Source organism: Pseudopipra pipra, chromosome 3 (genome assembly GCF_036250125.1).
Source record: "Pseudopipra pipra isolate bDixPip1 chromosome 3, bDixPip1.hap1, whole genome shotgun sequence".
Classification (NCBI taxonomy): Eukaryota; Metazoa; Chordata; class Aves; order Passeriformes; family Pipridae; genus Pseudopipra; species Pseudopipra pipra.
The window spans coordinates 4,853,225-4,871,735 of NC_087551.1; the positions used below are offsets into that span (position 1 = coordinate 4,853,225).

At 40.2% G+C, this 18,511-nt stretch overlaps 1 protein-coding gene across 9 annotated transcripts in view; it reads left to right on the plus strand.

Annotated features, from left to right (window-relative positions):
* Positions 1 to 18,511, plus strand: part of PLCB4 (phospholipase C beta 4) — a 188,216-nt gene that overhangs the window by 92,764 nt on the left and 76,941 nt on the right. For 5 of the 9 annotated variants that reach the window (XM_064647514.1, XM_064647516.1, XM_064647513.1 and 2 more), the window contains 4 exons: positions 11,318 to 11,415; positions 13,267 to 13,347; positions 13,656 to 13,715; positions 14,960 to 15,103. In XM_064647514.1, the coding sequence (XP_064503584.1) occupies positions 11,332 to 11,415; positions 13,267 to 13,347; positions 13,656 to 13,715; positions 14,960 to 15,103 (369 nt within the window). In that variant the 5' untranslated portion in view covers positions 11,318 to 11,331. Of the gene's footprint in view, positions 1 to 4,658; positions 4,744 to 11,317; positions 11,416 to 13,266; positions 13,348 to 13,655; positions 13,716 to 14,959; positions 15,104 to 18,511 lie in introns of those variants that run through there. The other 4 variants (XM_064647512.1, XM_064647510.1, XM_064647517.1 and 1 more) reach the window with 2 other exon arrangements.

Sequence of the window (18,511 nt, forward strand, 5' to 3'; positions counted from 1 at the left end):
TTGGAGAAAGTGACTCCCCTGACTGTGGTGTCTCCAGTTGGTTCAGAAAAATCTGGATAAATTGAACCTCTGAGCATGCTGTAAATCCTGCTGTTTATTATGAGATGTCAAAGAAGTGTTCCAAATGGGCTGTGTATGCCAGCATGCCATACCAAGCACTCCTGACTGGCAGACTGGCTCTCCTTTTTGTCTCCGTGCTGGACAAATAGGTTACATACCAACACTTTTATTTTTATCCCTTTTGGAATACTGTGTCAAATCATCCACTTGGAGCAATAAAAAAAATCGAGATGCCTTTCTTCCAGAAATTTTCATATGTATATATTATGAATAGTTGAACAGGCCAAAATGCATCCAGGATGAAGATTAGGAGAGGCTGCTGGCTTGGAGCACTCTCCCACCCCTCTCTTTAGTAGCTGGCATGCCTAGTTTTACCCCATTTCTCAAACAAGTGATACATTAATATTCAGAATGACATTTTAGGGGCGTTGTTCTCAAATGATGTAAACAACTGAATACCTCAGTAATGACTCTATTAGCACTCTGAGCTGTTTTATCAGATAAACTTCCTCAGAAGTCTCACACAGTCTCCTTTTACCCCACAGAGACAACAGCTGCCAATTCGATAACAACTGCTGTGACAGGAAACATTGCACAATGTCAAGAGAGTTGTTTTAATATTTGATTAGTAGAAATGAATATGCAGATTGCATGGTTTCTCTGAGGCAGGGATTAGTGAAAGAGTCTGTGATGCCATGTTTTATGCATTCCCATCTCCTCTTTGTGGTTAACTATGAACTTACCAGCTAAAGGATTGGTGATATTCTTTATCCTTGGTCCCATTACCTACATTGTTTTTCTATTTATTATTTTTATTCTATCTCCTTTGCTTTTAAAGCTTCTGGGCAGTGACACAACAACCATTTAAAAAGAAATGTGGCTGAAACAAACTGACAAGAAATGCTTACTCTGCCACCTACCTACCATAATGAAGTAATAATAATAACCAAAAGTTCAGAACCTGTTGCTTTTCCTCTTGCATCTCTATGAAATTAAAGATAACCTGGTATATCACAAACATGGCTGTCCATATTTGTCCTGCTGGAAAGAGAGCCTCTGGATTTCCAAATTATAGGCAGCATTTTATTTTTAGCCTTGCTTAGTTATGATACATTGTGTTTGGAACTGGGGCAATCTCATCTTCAGCACAATGCCCAGTTTGTTAAAGAGTTAATACCAGATGTTATTGGTGATTTAAGGTTAGCATCACTAGGTCTGTAGTTAAGACAAGTCTTGGTAGCCTCATTCTTCGGAGGGAAGAAAAGGAAAATGGGGAACGTTGAAGTGTCGATCCAGGACTCCAGAGCAGTCTGGCTCACCACCAGCTGCACCCCAGCTCCCTTGACTCTTATCTACCCCAAAGGGGAGATGTTTTTCCTGAAAAATTGGTGATGAGTGTTGTTTTTGCATTCAGTAGGCAGAGTGTCTGGGATGAAGAAAATAGACAAGGGGAGCCAGACAGTTCTTCTTATTATTTCCCCCCCATCCATTAAATGCCATTCAGATTCACAGATCTGTGTTTTGCACAGGAGTGCTGGAGTGCACACCATGAGCACCATGTGCTTTCTTTTCCTGATACTGGCTGGGAGATATGAGAGTGTTCATTAAAGACAATTAGTATATTATATTTCTTTATGGTTTTTTTCTGAGATGAGAACCTGAAATCTTGGAAGAAAAAATAAAATGGAACCAAGGCAACTAAAAGCTCCAATGGGAGCAGTTTGCCCCAGCTACACATCGCTAGGGCAGCTCACAGCTGCTCTGCTGCTGCGCTCGGGTCTGTCACAGAACTGGGGAAAGAAGAAAGGCTGCACCTAGAAATTCCTCCTACTCAGGGTTTGCATTTACTGCAGCCGCTGGGGCTGGCTGATCAGAAGGGTGGTGGATAATTTCCATTCCAACCGGCTGATAATGCCCTGCCTGCATTCCCCTACCTTTGAGACTTAATTCAGGGGAATTAAAGAGTGATGAAAACAGAGACAGGCTGTTGGGTGTGAGGAAGGAAGGAAGGAAGGAAGGAAGGAATGTACCGATCCAGTGCAGATACCACATCTATGTTTCTTGCTTTTCATTCCGTATTATCTTCTCCAGTTTAAAGAAGGGAATGCAAAACCTGCTATCTCTAGGGTATAAGGTGGGTGCTGAGATGGAATCTGAGCAGCATTGTGACTTCTGAGATAGATACAAAAATTTTCTAACCAGTGCTATGGGTTAAATTGCACAGTGACAATCTTGCCTAAAAGGTATAAACTCTCCCTCCTCTGTATTTTCATGGTAACTGTGGTTTGTAGGCTTTATCCAGGGTACCAAGAAATTTGTAATTAGTTTAAACTTTCAACAAATACCGACTTTTAACTCACTGCCAGCTCTCAAAGAGTGAACACAGCTTTATGACACAAATGTATTTTAGACCACTGGAACGATTGCCAAAGATCACCTTAGCTTTGTCTGAAATTTTAAGCCAGCAATGTGGGTCACACTTGTTTTCTCAGAAATCATCTAGAAAAGCAGCAAATTATAATGTCACTTTCCTAATTTTAGATTTTAAAGTAACATCTATGTTCTTCACAGCTTATTAGTTTTTAAAATATCTGTATATTTTGAACTTGTATGAAGTCGTGTCCAAGGTTTATTAAAGTTTGGTTTGAACTAAAGTACCTGACCATAGGAGGTATTATTTCAAACACAGGGATTTAGAAGTTATTACAAAAATATGAACTTGACCTTTCATTACATTTTATTAATACAAGGTCTAAGTCTGTGTCAGTGTTTGGAAACAGACAACTGTGTCCTCAGGATGTGGTTGTGGAGCAGCTGATATTTCTAGTTTGTTTTATTTTTGTTAGAGGTACTAGTTTGTGTTCTTTCCAAAACTTTCCCTTGCTCTTAAAAATGAAAGGCTGCTGATATTAATCTAGTTTGGAAGTTTGTTTTCCCTTTTTCATGATACTTGTAGTTAATAATTTGGTCTTAGAATCTTGCAGTTGTTGTATGTCCGTGGATCCCTGAACTCTTGTATTCATAATAGGAGCGATGCTCACTTAAGGTTATTTGGTGTTTATCTGTGCACCCACCTAAATTCTTAGGATTTTAATTTCAAACATTTATTTATGTCTTCCTATGACATTAAAGTGCAGAAATCACTTCTGCTCAAGATCTATTAGAGCACAAAGCTCCAGAATGAAGATGAAAAGGAAAAACTGGAGTTCTAAAGGTCAAAATTGCCCATGACTTTAATTCAAATAATTGACACAAATACTTCATACAGGCATACCTAAAAGAGAGAAACACTACTCATTGACTTAAAAGATGTGTTATCTGTCATCTGAAGATTAAACAACAGCAGAAACTATGTATGGTATTAACTGCCCAAAGAGCATATTGAAGACTCTCTTGTTTTAATAAATCTGACAAGTCCCTTTTCTTTAGGGTTCATTGCTGTAATGATACAAGGTGTCAGATTTTACGAAATTGTAAATAGAAAATTTGGGCTTAAGTAAATCAGAAAATACTTGAGATGTTTTGCAAATGCTACATGTTTGTTTATTTGTTTTATTACTACAATTTATTATCCCATGAGGTAACCTTTGTTTTAACACTGACTTCCATTGAAAGCCACAGAGTGAAGTAATTAAACTTAATAAAAGTCACTGCTGGTTAAGTCAAGATACATTGTATACATAGATCATATGCTATAGCAATTCAGAAAAGATCTTGACAACTATTAACACAAACCATTGCTTTCATCAAAGTCCAATTTGTTCTCTATTACTGCCTGGGGAGGAGATGGCTTCCAGGAAATGGGATGCTTGACATTATACTAAATAAATTGTAAATACCTCTAACACTTCTGCTTAGCCAAAGATAAAACCGTAGCATCATTCACATTGCTAGACAACTTAATTTTTTTTATATGGTTAGTGTTTACTATTGGAAACAGGGAAAGTTCTAGAGAAAGGTTCTTCATCATGTGCTCATGTTATGAAATGAAGTTCACTTGACAAGTCAGAAGTACGAAGTTGCTGTTAGATGGATACTGAATAATACGTGTAAATGAAAATAAATTTTCATTTATTGTGTCTTTTGATGAGTCAGGTTGCTAAATTCCCTGGCAGCATTATGAGTATGTCCCCTTCCGAAATCACCCCTCGGGAAGATCAGTGCCCTTCCCCTGAAACCATCCCTTAGGAAGATTTGTGCCTTTGAACTTTGCCGCTGCAAAACTGAAAACGTGAACACCGGATTTTCTATCCTGAGAAGGAAAGAACAACAGTGAAAGCAACGTTACTTATTGAGTAAAATTTATAGTTTAGTATGCGTTAGGCAGCAGGTGTTGGGTCGGAACCACCCTGTGAGGGCCGGTCCGGCCCTGCGGGCGCTGCGGTGCCGCCGTGTCCCTCACGGCAGCCCCTGGAGCCCACACGGGGCAGCCCCGGAGCAGCTGCCGCTCAAAGGCAGCAGGAAAACTCCCCCCCCAGCTCCTGGAGCCCCTGAGCAGCCTCAGCCCGGCAGGGACAGCGGGAACACCGCCCCCCGCCCTGCCCTGGAGCCCCGGAGCGGCCGCTGGGTCCCGGGGGGCCCGGGGGGTGTCCGCGGGCACCGGAGCGGCTCAAACCGAAGGCATGTGCTCCCCACGCGGTGCCGGCCCTGCCGTCGGGACACGGAGAGCTGCTCTGCCACCAGGTGCCAGGGGAGCTGGATGACCTGTCTGCCCTCCTTCTCCTTCTTCTCTCTTTCTGTGCCTCTGCTTCTCTTTCTCTGCTCCCTTCTTGATGTTCTGGGTAGGTTAAAGCCGGAGGGATTGGATTTTGGCTGGGTGTCGTGGATCAGTATGTGCTGGGTGGGTTCTGTGGTGGAATGCTTTGTCTGGATTGTGTGGTGCCCTTTGGAACTTTTGCCAAGTTCTCCCCTAAATCATCAGTAAAAGTGCCTCTTGGGAACAAGTGTGTAGCTTATTCTCTTGAGCTATCTCAAGATATTAAAGAACCCTATTATATATATTTTAAAGTAAAGCTCCTGGCTGAGCCCGTGAGCTTGCGGCCCCGGGGCCAGAGTGTTACAATGCCGCCCTCTAAAAAAAAAAAAAAAAGGATGGGTGGTAAATGCTCCTGACAGATGATGAGATGTTTTGAATGAATGGGAAGGCTGGGGAGATCTGGAGACATTAACAAACTGCCTGAGGACAAAAAGAAAGACACGTAAGGAAGCTGGGAGGTCATGCTTGAGTCCTGTGTTTTATCCCAGGAATTCTGTCGGTTGGAAATCAATGGCTGTGATCTGAGGTGGTGACTGGACCACAGTTCAGACCTGGAGGCAGGACCGTCTCATTTCAGCGGTTGTTGTTTTCTGTGGTCAGCACCAGATACACTCATTCCTTAGCCCGGAGCAGAGCTTTGCAGGGGCAGCCTCCCTGAACTTGTGTGAAAAGCTGAAGAAGAGGTTGGTTTAGAACAGGCCGCTCCTTGTTTTGGCCTAACCCCTCAGCTGCCCCTGCATGCCAGTGCATTCCAGCAATTAAAACGAAATGGAAAAGAAGACAGCATGGAAATTGAGAACGTTACTAGACGATACATGTTGAGGCGCCTGAGCTCTGTTGTCTGTCTTTTGTTGTTCCTGGACCTTGTTTTGGGGAGAACTGTTTGAAGTTGCTTGTATTAGCTGTGGGAATAATGCGTTTAAAAATAACCTGCTGAAAAATCACTCTTTTTAAAAAAGGAAAAAAAAAAAGAAGAAGAAACCCAACAAACTTTGACTGTGGAAGAGGCTGGAGAGCTGTGAAATCTTGGAATTGCTTTACAGTTTAGTGTGGATACTGCAGAAACTCAGCAGTGTGGCTCTCCCTTTTACTTTTTACATAGGATTCACACTGTAATGGCTTTTATCTTTTTAAAACTTACTCTGAATTTTAAGTTCTAATGTTGAAACCAAGGTTTTGTGTTTAAGAAACACCCTGTCTCTGCATTTTGCATTCAGTAATACTGGTACATTTGTGACCAAATAAATTTGACATTGAGGAGTAAACGTATGAAGATCTGACTTTCCTCCTGTAAATCTCTAGAAACAATTCTAATATTTGAATATGAAAGTACTACAGAGCACTGTTAAAAAATGAAGGGGGCATTTTTATAAGTATTTCAGTGCTGCACTGCCTGTTTAGCTGTGGGTAGCTGGTTCCTCACTCTAGTCCACAACTCTGCATCTAAACTAGCTGGACTGGAATGAACTCCATAAAAAAAAAAAAAAAAAAAAAAAAAAATATATATATATATAGAGAAGTCTGCTGTTGTAGATCTGTTTTTTTTTTTTTTCTGAAGAATCTTGTTTACCGAAGAGGGGTGGTGGTAAAGGATACATGTACTTCAAGAAGGAGGAGGAGTGGGAAACACATTAGTTTATTTTTTAAAAGATTGTTTCCTTGTATGTGTAAGAAAAACATATATTCCTGGGCAGGATTACTGAACTCAGCACAGTGTTGTGTGAGTGCTGCACTTCGCCCCTGGAACCCACACAGACTGTAAGTGGTGCAGGTTCAGGGCCTGTGATTCAAGCAGGTAGGTGGTAAAATGGCAAACACAGAGCGTGAAGCCTCCTCACTTCTCACTCAGCAAACAGGGATTCATTCCAGAGGCAAAAATAATAATTACTAAAAAAAAATAAATTTACAAGTCCTGTTATGATATTTGAGGCTCAGGAAACTGCGGAAATTGTGAGTTTGTGTGTTTGAGACCTGGGGGGGAATCGGTTCTAAGGAATAATGCTGTCCTTTCCAACAGAGTCTCAACATTGGCAGGATGTTTATGGGATCCAAGGAGTATCTTATCCATCATGCTAGCCAGCCCTGTGGGTTAGTTTAGAATATCACCTCTTTCCCCAAACATTTGTCTACTTTGTATTAACAGAATCCTTTCCTCCTCCTGTTCAGCCACACCTTGTCCTTCTTTTGGTCAAAGAACGAAAAAACACAGGATTTATATTCTCCACATCCCAGATTTAGTGTAGTACAGCCAAGCTTACAAAAGAGGAGGACTATTGTGTTAAATAATGCTGTTCTGGATATGGTTAATTTGGTGTCCTCACTCTTTGGGTACTCCAGGTGAATCAAAAGGTGCTTTTTTTCATGTGATCCAAATCATGTCTTCAGGCATAAATCAGTGGTGAAAGAAAGGGAGATAGCTCAAAGGGCATTTAACTACTGAATTTCACCTGCTTCTCCCCTGTGGTCATTGATTAAGTGCTGAGGTGTATTTTTTATGAGTGTTCTTTCTGCTTTTGTGAATGGTATGTATTCAGAGACATTGTTATACTTTAAGAATGCTTAAATCAGTGAGAAGGTTTTGATTTTAAAGGCTGCTTGAAAGTTTTCTGATTAAAATTTTGCTGTCTTTAAATTTAGTTCCTTAACTTTCTATCTCTCCCAGTTGAATCTTCACACATTTCATTGTTATTAAATTTCACTAAAGAGAGTAATTCTTGCAGTTCTCATCATAGTAGGCTGTGTGCATGTGTATATTTGTATATGTGTATATATGAGTGTTAGAGTGTCATGTTTGTTTGGGTTTGTTAGTTTGGATAGCTTTTTGCCTTTCACTGTCTTTGAACTGCTTAAAAATTGATGAAGATTAACAGAGGTCCAGAGAGTGACAGGGGAGTATTTTGTGTTTTATTTTGGTGTTCTTAAAAGCTAAGAGGGCTATGGAAAAATGGATTTTTGAGTGGAGTGTAAGAAATGTGAGAGACCGAAAAGAGCTTTTTAAGAGGCACAGAGAATTTTCTTCACCTTCTGCACAGCTGCCAAAGCATAGGGCTTAAAAATGTTGTTTGTTACAGTTCCTCTGCCTCCTTGCTCCGTGTACTCAAGTCTTTCCCTCACAGCTCATCTGTCTCAGTTCATCTGTAAACTGTAGTGACCTGTGAGAGCAGAGCTAGAGCAGGGGTTGGTGAGATGGTAAATAACAACGAGCCCCAGGCCCTGAGACAGAACTTGATTGCTTGATAAATTATGAGCAATCAGGCATGTTTTCTTGCAGCTAAATGCAAGGTTATGCAAATGAGAGGAAAGGCTGTAATTCTGGTTTGTGTGACAGAGGGTTGTGCTGGGTTACTGTGTCCTGGTCCAGACCCCTTCCTTCAGAAAGGCAGCTGGAAACGTGGGAAGGGCTCAGCCTGGCTCCAAGGTTTGAAAAATGCGCATTGCAGCAGAAACTGAGGAGCTCCATCTATTTAATTTATCAGCAATGAAGTAACAAGTTCATCACACTGAGTGAGTACCCAGACAAGGAGGAGATACCTGGAAAGGAGGGATTTTACAGAGCTCTATTTCTGTGACTGGACGATGCACTCAGCCAAGTTCAAATTGGTAACGAAGTACATGTGTGTGGTGTTAGGTAATTAGTCTTCCTAATGAAGTACATGTGTGTGGTGTTAAGGTAATTAGTCTTCCTAATGAAGTACATGTGTGTGGTGTTAAGGTAGTTAGTCTTTCTGAGAGACAGGTGTCTGCTCAAGCACTCTTTACATCCAGGTTTCGGAGTGCCAGATGCTGGATGGAGTTTCAGGACGTGTCTTATGCAGGAGTTCAAAGCTTGTAGGTTTTAAATCCGGATCTTCATGGGGTTCAGTGTCAGTAAAAAAGGGTAGGGGCCATGTGTATGGCCTAGGGACTGTGGAAGTGTGTTCTTCACAGTCTTAAAAGTGCCATCACATTTCTTATGTTTTAGCACAGAATGTGTCGGCTTTCCCCAGAAGGACTTCATGTGCTGGCAGCATTTATTGCTGCAAATACCTGTTGTATTTGAAGTTACTCTTCTTTGTGGGAACATTCTGATAATAAAAGACATTTAAACATAAGGGAATGGTCAACAAGCCATAAAAATGTAGTGTTTATCATTTCAGTCATAGATACACGAAGCTTCCTTTGAAGGATATCTTTCCAAGACCTTTGAGAATTTGTTGTGTGGTGTGGGGTTCTGTTGGTTCTGCTTTCAACTTTGCCCGTAACAAAACCTGTGAAGTCAGAAAACACCTTCCTGAAAATGTGTTTCTCTAGTTGCAACTTTGCTCCAAGAACAAGCACTAAGTTTCCAAGTTGTTGTGATTATACCGAGCTGCTGTGGGCAGTCTGTGAGCTGTACAGAACATGATGCCATCGTGCTACTACAGTGGGGTGGCTGTCTTATTATCCAGCTTCCTTCATGAAATGAGGGAAAAGCAGCTCCATGCTGTTCTAAACTGGAAGAGACGTGAGAAATGTAAGAGTATTTACAAAAAACTAGTAAAAATTCAGTCATTTGAAAGGATCTCAAAACATCTCATGGTGCTCATGAGGAAGATATTACGACTCATTTGCAGGACTGGCAAAAAGAAGAGGGGGCTTTTAATAAATACTAAGTGTAGCTGATCACTTCTCAACCCTGGTTTCTTGTTCTCTGTTTTGTCCAAAGCAGCTCTTTGTCAGGGGAAAAAAAGTACAAATGAATAGTCTTAAATATTGTTTAGCCTCTTTTTTCTAAAAATTGAGAGTACAGATACATTTTTGGAGTGTTCATCCTGTTTGCAATGAAAGGGAACACTTAATGGTGACATATATAAATTTCAAATTGCATTTTTGATTGTTATGGAGAACGAATTCATTTATCTTATTCCTAAGGCTTTGGAAACATGATATATGTATTTTTTTTTTACTCCTGTATCAATGACCAAAAAAGGGCAGGAAATAGAGATGGGCAGCATGAAAATGTGCTTTGCATTTTTGAAGTAGTAAGGTTATTTTTCCAGTAGGAAATTATCAAAATAACTGTTCTTAAGACCAATGTTCTTTTTCTTGTTAGAACATTCTTTATGTGAATGAGACCAAGACAGAGAAGGGGGATACTACAAAATTCTTAAGCTTTTTTAAGCACTTGCATCTGTTCTGGATTTAAAGTTCAGTCCAGGTAGACATTTCTGTCCGAGAACGTTTCGGAAGCGTTGTTACCTAATCACTAATATTTTAATTTGATGTACTATTCAGAGCTTTGGCAACACAAAAGCTACAGAGTTGGTTTGCATAGCAGAGATTGCACAGAGTGTCATGCTCTCCCTCGAGTTTTATGGATGCTTTTTATCCCTCTTGCTCGGATATCCTTGCGTGGGCAGAGCTGTGCTGGTCACACGTAACCCTGCGCTGTGCCTCTGGAGACAGTCAGGAGGAGATGAACATTGTCAGTTGTCAGGGGAGGGCTGGGACAGGCAGATGAGAACAGGGTAAGGCAGCAGCACGTGGGGTCAGTGGTTGTGACTCTGTGCTGTGGTCACCCCCAATATTCCATCTCACAGAATGATTTCCTGCCAGCTGCGAGTCAGCCTTATCTTGCTGCTGCCAAGGGTGTTTATTCCCTCCTCGTGCAAGACTTTCTGGTCAAGTGTATAAAAGAATAACCAAAATATGTGTGTCCTGGATGGCATTAGTAAGCAGGAACAATGCAGATGCTCTTCATGTAAATTGAACTTCGGTGTGTCAGAGGACAAAGCTGGGGCATTTTCAGGTGTAAAGCAACATAACCTAGGAGGCACCAAGGTGTTGAAAAGGTTACTGGATAATTTACTGGTCTTTATTGCAAGGTCCATATGTTATGATTTCTCTGTTGTATTTCAAATTAACAATTTTGTTCACATTACTAAACTTGCACAGGTGCAAAATGTAACTAGCTAACTTTATTTAATTCCCTGTATGTCTAAACAGTTTTTTTTCTCTATGAATTTTGACCTATATATTATCCATATCTTTAGTTATGTATAAAATACCACTGAAAATACCCAGGACTTTATTTAATATAAATGGATTTTTGAAATACAGAACAGAGAAGAAACGTGTTTTGCCTATGTAACATACAATTTAGGATGTTAAGAAAAAACACAAGCTGTTTGTGTAGCATCTGATGTAGTCCTGTAAAAAAAAAGGCACTTTTCTATATTACAGCCTGTGGTATTCTATGTCACCTAGAGCTTTGTTAATCCCAGCCTCATTACACTCTGGAAGTTACAGTGCAAGTGTTTTTCAAATAATTAAGTTCAGACACAGGTTTTACAAGTATTTTTCATTTTGAAGATATGAAACAAAAATACTCTTATGGGGAAAACTCTTGATTGGGAAACGCACTGCAACTTATTAATATTTCTGTGTGAAGGGAAAAGCTAGAACTCACTTTTTTCCTACATGGACTTTGAAATGCTCCTCTTAAAGGACATAATTGAACTCTGCTTTTTCATTCCATTTCAGGTTTTTCTTCTATCATGGCAAAACCTTATGAATTTAACTGGCAGAAGCCAGTTCCCTCTTTTATGCAAGATGGAGCTGTGTTTGATAGATATGAAGAGGTAAGAGGCCAGTTGCCTTTCATTTGCTATTCTCTTTTAAATATGCAGATGTGATAGAATATTTCATGGTTTGCTTTCATTGTACACAAAGAAACTTTCATTTTATCTGGTAATACCTCCAGAAATGTCTGTGGGGAGGCAATACCAACACACTTTATTGCTGTACAGTTTTTTGCTTTTAAAAGAAACGGCTTTAAAATATATTTAATCCCTCTGATTTGAAATAAGCCCTGAGGAAGAAAAGGGGAGAATTGGATCAAAATACCTGTAACATGCATAAAACTCATCTTTGCAGATTCATAAAGCACATTATTGAACAAAGTGAGTCTCCCATTTTTTGCACAGCTATCATATGGAGGGAGGGAGAATATATTGCTTTTTTTTGATATATAAACTGAGAACCTGCATATCACAAGGGAAAATGAGAGAACACAGAACATTTATATTCTGATCTAAATGCACCATTTGAGATCTGGAGGGGTTTTATCTATTTCAGAAAATCAATCTGCACTCTATCTGAAATATGATTACTATGATCCCACTTTCAGCTGTGCTTTAATCCAAATTTATTAAAGGAATGCAAAACAGGGCATTTTACACAGCTGAAATAAAGTGCTGAGAAGTTTACCTTATACTCAGCATTGATATGGTGATAAGAACAATTTTATCAGGGTCTATTTTTAATCTTGTTTGGACAGGAAATCTCTCTAAGTTGAAGGTATCTCTGTAAGTGCCTTCAGGGATATTAGTATTTGCTTCTTATCTTTTGAAATGTAAGTAAAAGGTATTTTTTATCACGAGGCCTGCCAAGATAGGGATAGCTGGTTTACCCTGTATTTTCAGTTTTGTTGCTAGATAAACAAAAAAGATACCGATGGACATGGAATTCCTTAGAAAGGAGGTTGAGAAAAGCTTTATTTTTCTTCAGCAAATAATTGCTCAAGGAACAGCCTGTGAGGACCCACGTGAGGGAGTGTGGCCCACGTTTCTTCTTTGGCACCTTTGTCGTGAGACAGAAAAGAGATTTTAGTGCTCAAATTTTGGTGTGATATCAAAAACACAGTTGGGAGCCTGGATTGCTTCCTCTTCTGCACACATGGCTGTCAGTTTTCAATTAAGGAAGTCAGGAAGTTCTGGATCCTTCTGTCCTTCGAGAAGTGATTGATTCTGCACACTCCTTTCCTGCATTTTAGCTTAATTTATGATGCACTAATTGAGACTGGAGGTGTGTGGAGGAAATTTCTTCTTTAATTCAGCTAATCTGATTTTTTGCCTTGCCCAGTGCCTTTGGAATGCCATTCTTTCCTGATTTCTTCTGCAAATCAATGTCCTCCAAACTCTGCTTGTCCGATACTCTGGCCACAAATTGCTCACAGCATTAACACTGCCACAGTCTAACAGAAAAGTGCTTCCCAAATTCTGAATGTTAAAATGAAATGTGGTCATTTGACCTCGAAGGTAGTATTGGCAAATTATGTATATTTTCACCTTTCCGTGGTTTGAAGCATTTAATTTTCAATAATTTTTTTAAAATTCCAATTCATTAAGGTTTTTTATTAGGTAAGAATCACTGCTTTTATTAAATAACACATCTTCATAGTTGCAATGAAGTAGGAAAATACTAATTAAGTGCATCCAGTTGTCTCAAGCATCAGCAAGAAGACAAATCATTAAAAATGATCTTTTTCTTTTTAAAGCCTGCATCCCTCACTTCTGTTAGTTTGGGAATAGCAAATTCTGCAGGAAGGTATTTGGGAAGAAATGTAACAGTCTTTTATTTTTGAACAATAAATAAATTTATGATATTTGTCAAACTGTCTGAAATAATGGTCTGTGTTTTCTTTTCTATAGGAATCTTTTGTCTTTGAAAGCAACTGTCTCTTCCAAGTGGATGAATTTGGTTTTTTTCTGAGCTGGAAAAGTGAAGGAAAGGTATATTACAATTATATCAGGAATCTATATTAGATATTATTGCATTTGATTTATATTCTGGCTAGTTTTGAAACATCTAAAATACTGTGTTAGTTTATTTACAAAACTAGCCTTCATCCTATTTTTTTTTTTTGGAATTGACAGAAATGAAGTATTTAAGGGGGAAATAACAGATATTGAAGGGAAATATACTGTTTGTATTGTTAACAGTGTTAACAAGCGAGATTCACTGATTATTTTTGCTGCAATTCCTAGTGGAGCCATGTCTCAACAGACCTTTGAACTTGCACCTATTTTTATCATTTCAGGAAGGACAGGTATTAGAATGCTCCCTGATCAACAGTGTTCGTTTTGGAGCTGTACCAAAGGTACTCTGTGGTTTATACTCTTCATTTAAACAACAGATATTTAAACTGAAGGTGAAATGCAGGATGACATTCATTTCTTCAAATAATACCAGCAACACAGTTTTTTATTTTGTAACCGTGATCTAAAATGTTAAGTTTTGAATTAATTTGCTGCACTTGCAGTGGGCAGGTTCAGCTGTCCAGTCTTTCTGAAGTAGTACAGGGTTCAGGATGAGGGGAAAGCTGAACAACAGACATTAGGAGCACATATCAGGAGTTTTTAATTACTTTGTAACAATGTATTGTGATACTTGTTTTACAGATCTGGAAAAAATGTTTCATTTTCCAAATTTTGTTCCTATCTGGTTAAAATTTGTTTTATCTTCTTGCACCGTTGACACAAAACACAGGAAGTTGTTTACATCCTTCTTTATGCAGTTAAATGGTCTGAGAGGGCAGCTGGTCACAGTCTGCCTTTTTGAAGAGTATCAACAGAAGTACTTGCTAGGAATTCTGGAGGAACCCAAAACTTTGGGAATATCCTCAGTGGTATTCTTCAGAAGGAGTACTTAGTATTTTCTGTAGTGAATTGTGGCCCTCCCTCCTCCAGGCCTTTAGTTTAGAAGGTTTGTTGGGACTGTACATTTCCACTTCCACGTGTTAAGTGGTTTTGTGGTAACTGTAGATAAATATCTCTTAATAATTCTCTTGGGAATGCACAGAATAAGATCCCTCCCCCGTAGAGGAGGGGCATGAGAGGGGGTGTTGCAGACAACCCATGAGCTGACAGCCATACCAATATGCTTCAGACTTCAGCTCTGTCTTTACCTAAGGAATTTACTCTTTAAAAAAATAAACCCATTAAATCTCTAGTCCTTGACCTGCAGCAGACACCAGCTTGTATGACGTGTCGCTAAGAAAGAGCCAAGAAGTCACAGAGATCATAACTCTCAGGAACTATGGACTTAACTAGATTGGAATAATTAACTTAAGAGATTAATACTGCTCCTCTGTTTCCGGTCCTTGGAATGATTAATTTTTCTTTTTCGTGATGAAAACATGAGTTCTCACAGTCGTGTTCCCAGCTGTTAAAATAGACCGTTTGTCAGGTTTACACACAGTGTTTCGAAGTGAAAGCACTCGTTTGTTATGATTGGCAAAGGTTTAAAGGTGTAAATGTATATGGAGATGAAAATGCATCTTTGCCATAGTGCACTGCACAACAGAAATGTGGCAGCTGTAACAAGGTGTTTATTGTTTCACAGGATCCCAAAATACTGACCGCACTTGAGGCCGTTGGAAAGTCAGAAAACGAGTTGGAAGGACGGATAGTGTGTGTTTGCAGTGGCATAGACCTGGTGAACATCAGCTTCACTTACATGGTAGCAGAAAACACAGAAGTAGCCAAGGTATTTCACAATTAAACAGTGGGGGGGAGTTAAAAATAAAAGAAGAGCTCATCACCAGTGCTCAGTTGTTTTTCCTAAGTCTGCCTGCTTGGCTGACTGAAATACCTGGCTTATTGTCTGCTGCCTCACTCTTTGGAAAGACAGCAAACATCCATTTGGAGCACTCTGTGACATGTCTGTGTGCCAGGGTGAAAGGAAACAGTGGGTTTATCAGCCTCTCGCACGGCAATTTATCAGAATTAGATACTGAGACCAGCAAATATAAGACAGATCATTCCTTCAGCTGTTGAGTATCTCCGTGTGGGGCTTGTCCAGCAGACTATGTGACAGTTACCCCTCTGTCACAGGGATGCTGAAGGGAAGTGCAGTGACTTCCATATTCCTGGTGGGTGGAGTTCAGCCCTCCAAAATTCTGTTCAGCGATAACCTGATTGTATTGTGTGGTTCATATTATTTGAAAGGACAAAGGCAGGAAAGAAAATTCTCTGCAGTTAAGGGGATCCCAGTGTACCCAGGTTCTTTTCTGTTTCCCGTTGGCATGGAACAGTCCTAAGGAAACAATGGCACTTTTTTACACGTCATCTTTCCCGAGAGCTTTAGATTGCAGTTCACAATGCAAGTTCTGGGGCTCCACCTGTCCTGGTACTCGAGCTGTCTGCTGTAAACTGCTCTGAGAAACCTGTTCCAGAGTGCTGATAGTACCTTAGATTCAGACATTCAAGGGATTTTAAAAATACATGTTCTTTGATTTTCCTTTCTGATTGTATGTATTCAGTTTAGGATTACAATCAGTTTTGCCTGTGAGATATAAATATTGAATAGTGATCAGTGTCACACACCTGCTTTAAAACTTTCTTCTGAATGCAGCATCACTAAATCCCTTGGCAGACCTGCTTGATCCTTCGTTGCTTTGGATCCATACCTTTGGAAACACTGGCAATACTGAGTGAACTCCATGATAGGAGAAATACTTGTATGACTTCCATGGATACACTAAATTGATTTTATTGTGTGTATTTTCAGCAGGCTTTCAGGGAAATAACGTGCCACAGTTATGTTTTGAAAACATTGGAGAGGCAAAGAAAAGGATATGTTGGCAGCATTCAGTTTTATACTTAACCCAACAGTGTCTCTGATTTAATCTGAAAACAGAAAGTTGCAGTTAAGTTTCTCAGCCACCTTAGATCTCAATAGGCTGTATTAGACTAATTGGTTTGTGAGGATGTTGGCCAGTTACACAGACTGTCACAGGAGATGAGCTAATTACCCTGCTGAAAAGATCTATTGCTTCATTAACAACCAAGTTGCCTACCAAAAATGGTGTGTAATGCTGCAGTCCACCTGTGGGGAGGCTCTGAGAGGCCCATATATGTGAGAGTCCTGCATTTGGGAGCCTTCCCACCAAAATATATATCCAGAGCTGTCAGCAATGATGATCCACCTGATCTGATATGATATGTTTGAGGCACGAGGGAGAGGATAAAGCACATCAAGCCAAAAAAATCAATGTAGGGCTTTCTAAGTTACCTTCGCTGAGTAATTTGGTCTGTACTGTATTGGCTTTTCAAATATGGTAAGTACATCAATTTGCTACTGCAGTTCTGTGGTAAAATAAAATTTTCTAGGAGTTGTCTGCACATAGAGCTGTTCCTACTTAATTCTTCCTGTTTTGTTCGTGAGAAAACATCTTTCTTCTGCGACACAGTAAATCTCTTCTTGGAGAAATAAGCCTTTGCATGGTGTTAAGTAGCTATGCAGCTTTTATGCAGCAGTTTAAAATAGGCCTTGATTTAATCCATGTTCAAATGTAAGCCCCTCTTTTGAAATAACAGAGGCAAGATTTTGGAGAAAAAGGGGCAGTGACTGTAGGTTTAGCAACCCAGATACGTGTAAGGGGTGCACCTGGTTTCTGCTGTGCCTGCCCTGTTGCCATGAGGAAGGTGAACATGACTTGCTGCAGATCTTCTGTCCCTTCCTCAGATAAACCAAAGCCTGGATTGGTCAGTACCTGATTGGGATGCTTTAAGACAAGGGAATTGAGTGGCAAATCCCAACGCAAAAGCTCAGAACATTTCTGCCTAGAAAGAGGACAAAAGGGAATTCTACTTCTGTAGATAGTAATTTACAATTGGAAAAGAAGTAATTGTTCCTCCCTGAAGGCTGGATTATAATGGAACTGAGAAACCATGACAAAGAAGAAAATTAATTCAAGTTCCTGGCTTCTTCAGGCTATCCATGCAAGGAATGGTGGCGTTGGGGGGCAGGTTCTGCCAGGTCCCACAGGATAGGGCAGCAGAGTGTGGGCAGTCCCGTGGGGTGCCCCAGCTGTGGCAGGTGGGCACGCACAGAGCTGCTGCCTGCTGTGGGCAGTGCTGAACCCTCCCCATCACGGGCTGGCAGTTGTCTTCTGTCATCACCTCTGCAGTGGGGCAGCCCCACGTTCCTCTGCCCCTTGTGCCAGTGTGCTCAGCAGGTCTGGCCAAGGCATTGCTGAGCTTCAAGTACAGCTATTCCAACAACAAGAGCGTGTTTATTATCCCTCCACTTGTCTCCAAGCTCCAACTCTGGTATTTACACTCTATCTACTTAAATTTTATTGGTGTTTTCAGCTGAGAAATTGGTTTTCATTTCCACTCTTAAAACAGCCACAAAATAGGGTGTACTCTGTCTCTGATTGCAAGCAGCTGTCGTGGTCCACTCCTAAAGCAGCTCCACTGTGGCAGCATGGAGTGACTGTAAAAGGTGGAATTTAAAACCTGATGTTTGGAATCCTGATTAAATCAGGTTGTATAAATTATCCTGAGCTAAAATTAAAACACACACACATATATGAGAGGTGTGAGCCTATGTGTGTATTTTTCTTTTTTACTTCCCAGATGGACTTGCTGTGACCCAGTAATCGGATGATCTGTTTTCCTCAGTCCAGGACATTTGAAAAGGCCTGTGGGTATTTAGGGGTGAATTTCCTTAGTGCAGAAGTGATGTAGTGCTGATGTGAGGTTTAGCCCATGGCATGCAGGCTGCCTATCCAAAAATGGCACAAGTCCAGTAAAGCTGTTGTACTTCAGCGATCCAGAATATGGATCTCTTGTCTTCTTTGCTCATCCACTTTGGCAATGCATTAAGGAGTTTAACTTAATAGATTAACCTAAGTCAGGTTTTTTAACATTATGTAATATTTATGAATATCGGGGGTAAATTTGTCCTGACAGTTTTTCTTTCCCAGATCCAACTGTGTTGTTGGAAAGGACCATCTCTCCAGCTGATGGGTTTTGCCCTTCTGCCAGAAAGTATTGTTCCCCCTGCCCTGCTGGCAGAGGACTTCATGTGAACACTCCTAATTCAGAGAGCCATAATGTTAGGCTCATGTCACATATTCAGGGGCAAAGCTTACAATAGTGTTTAAGA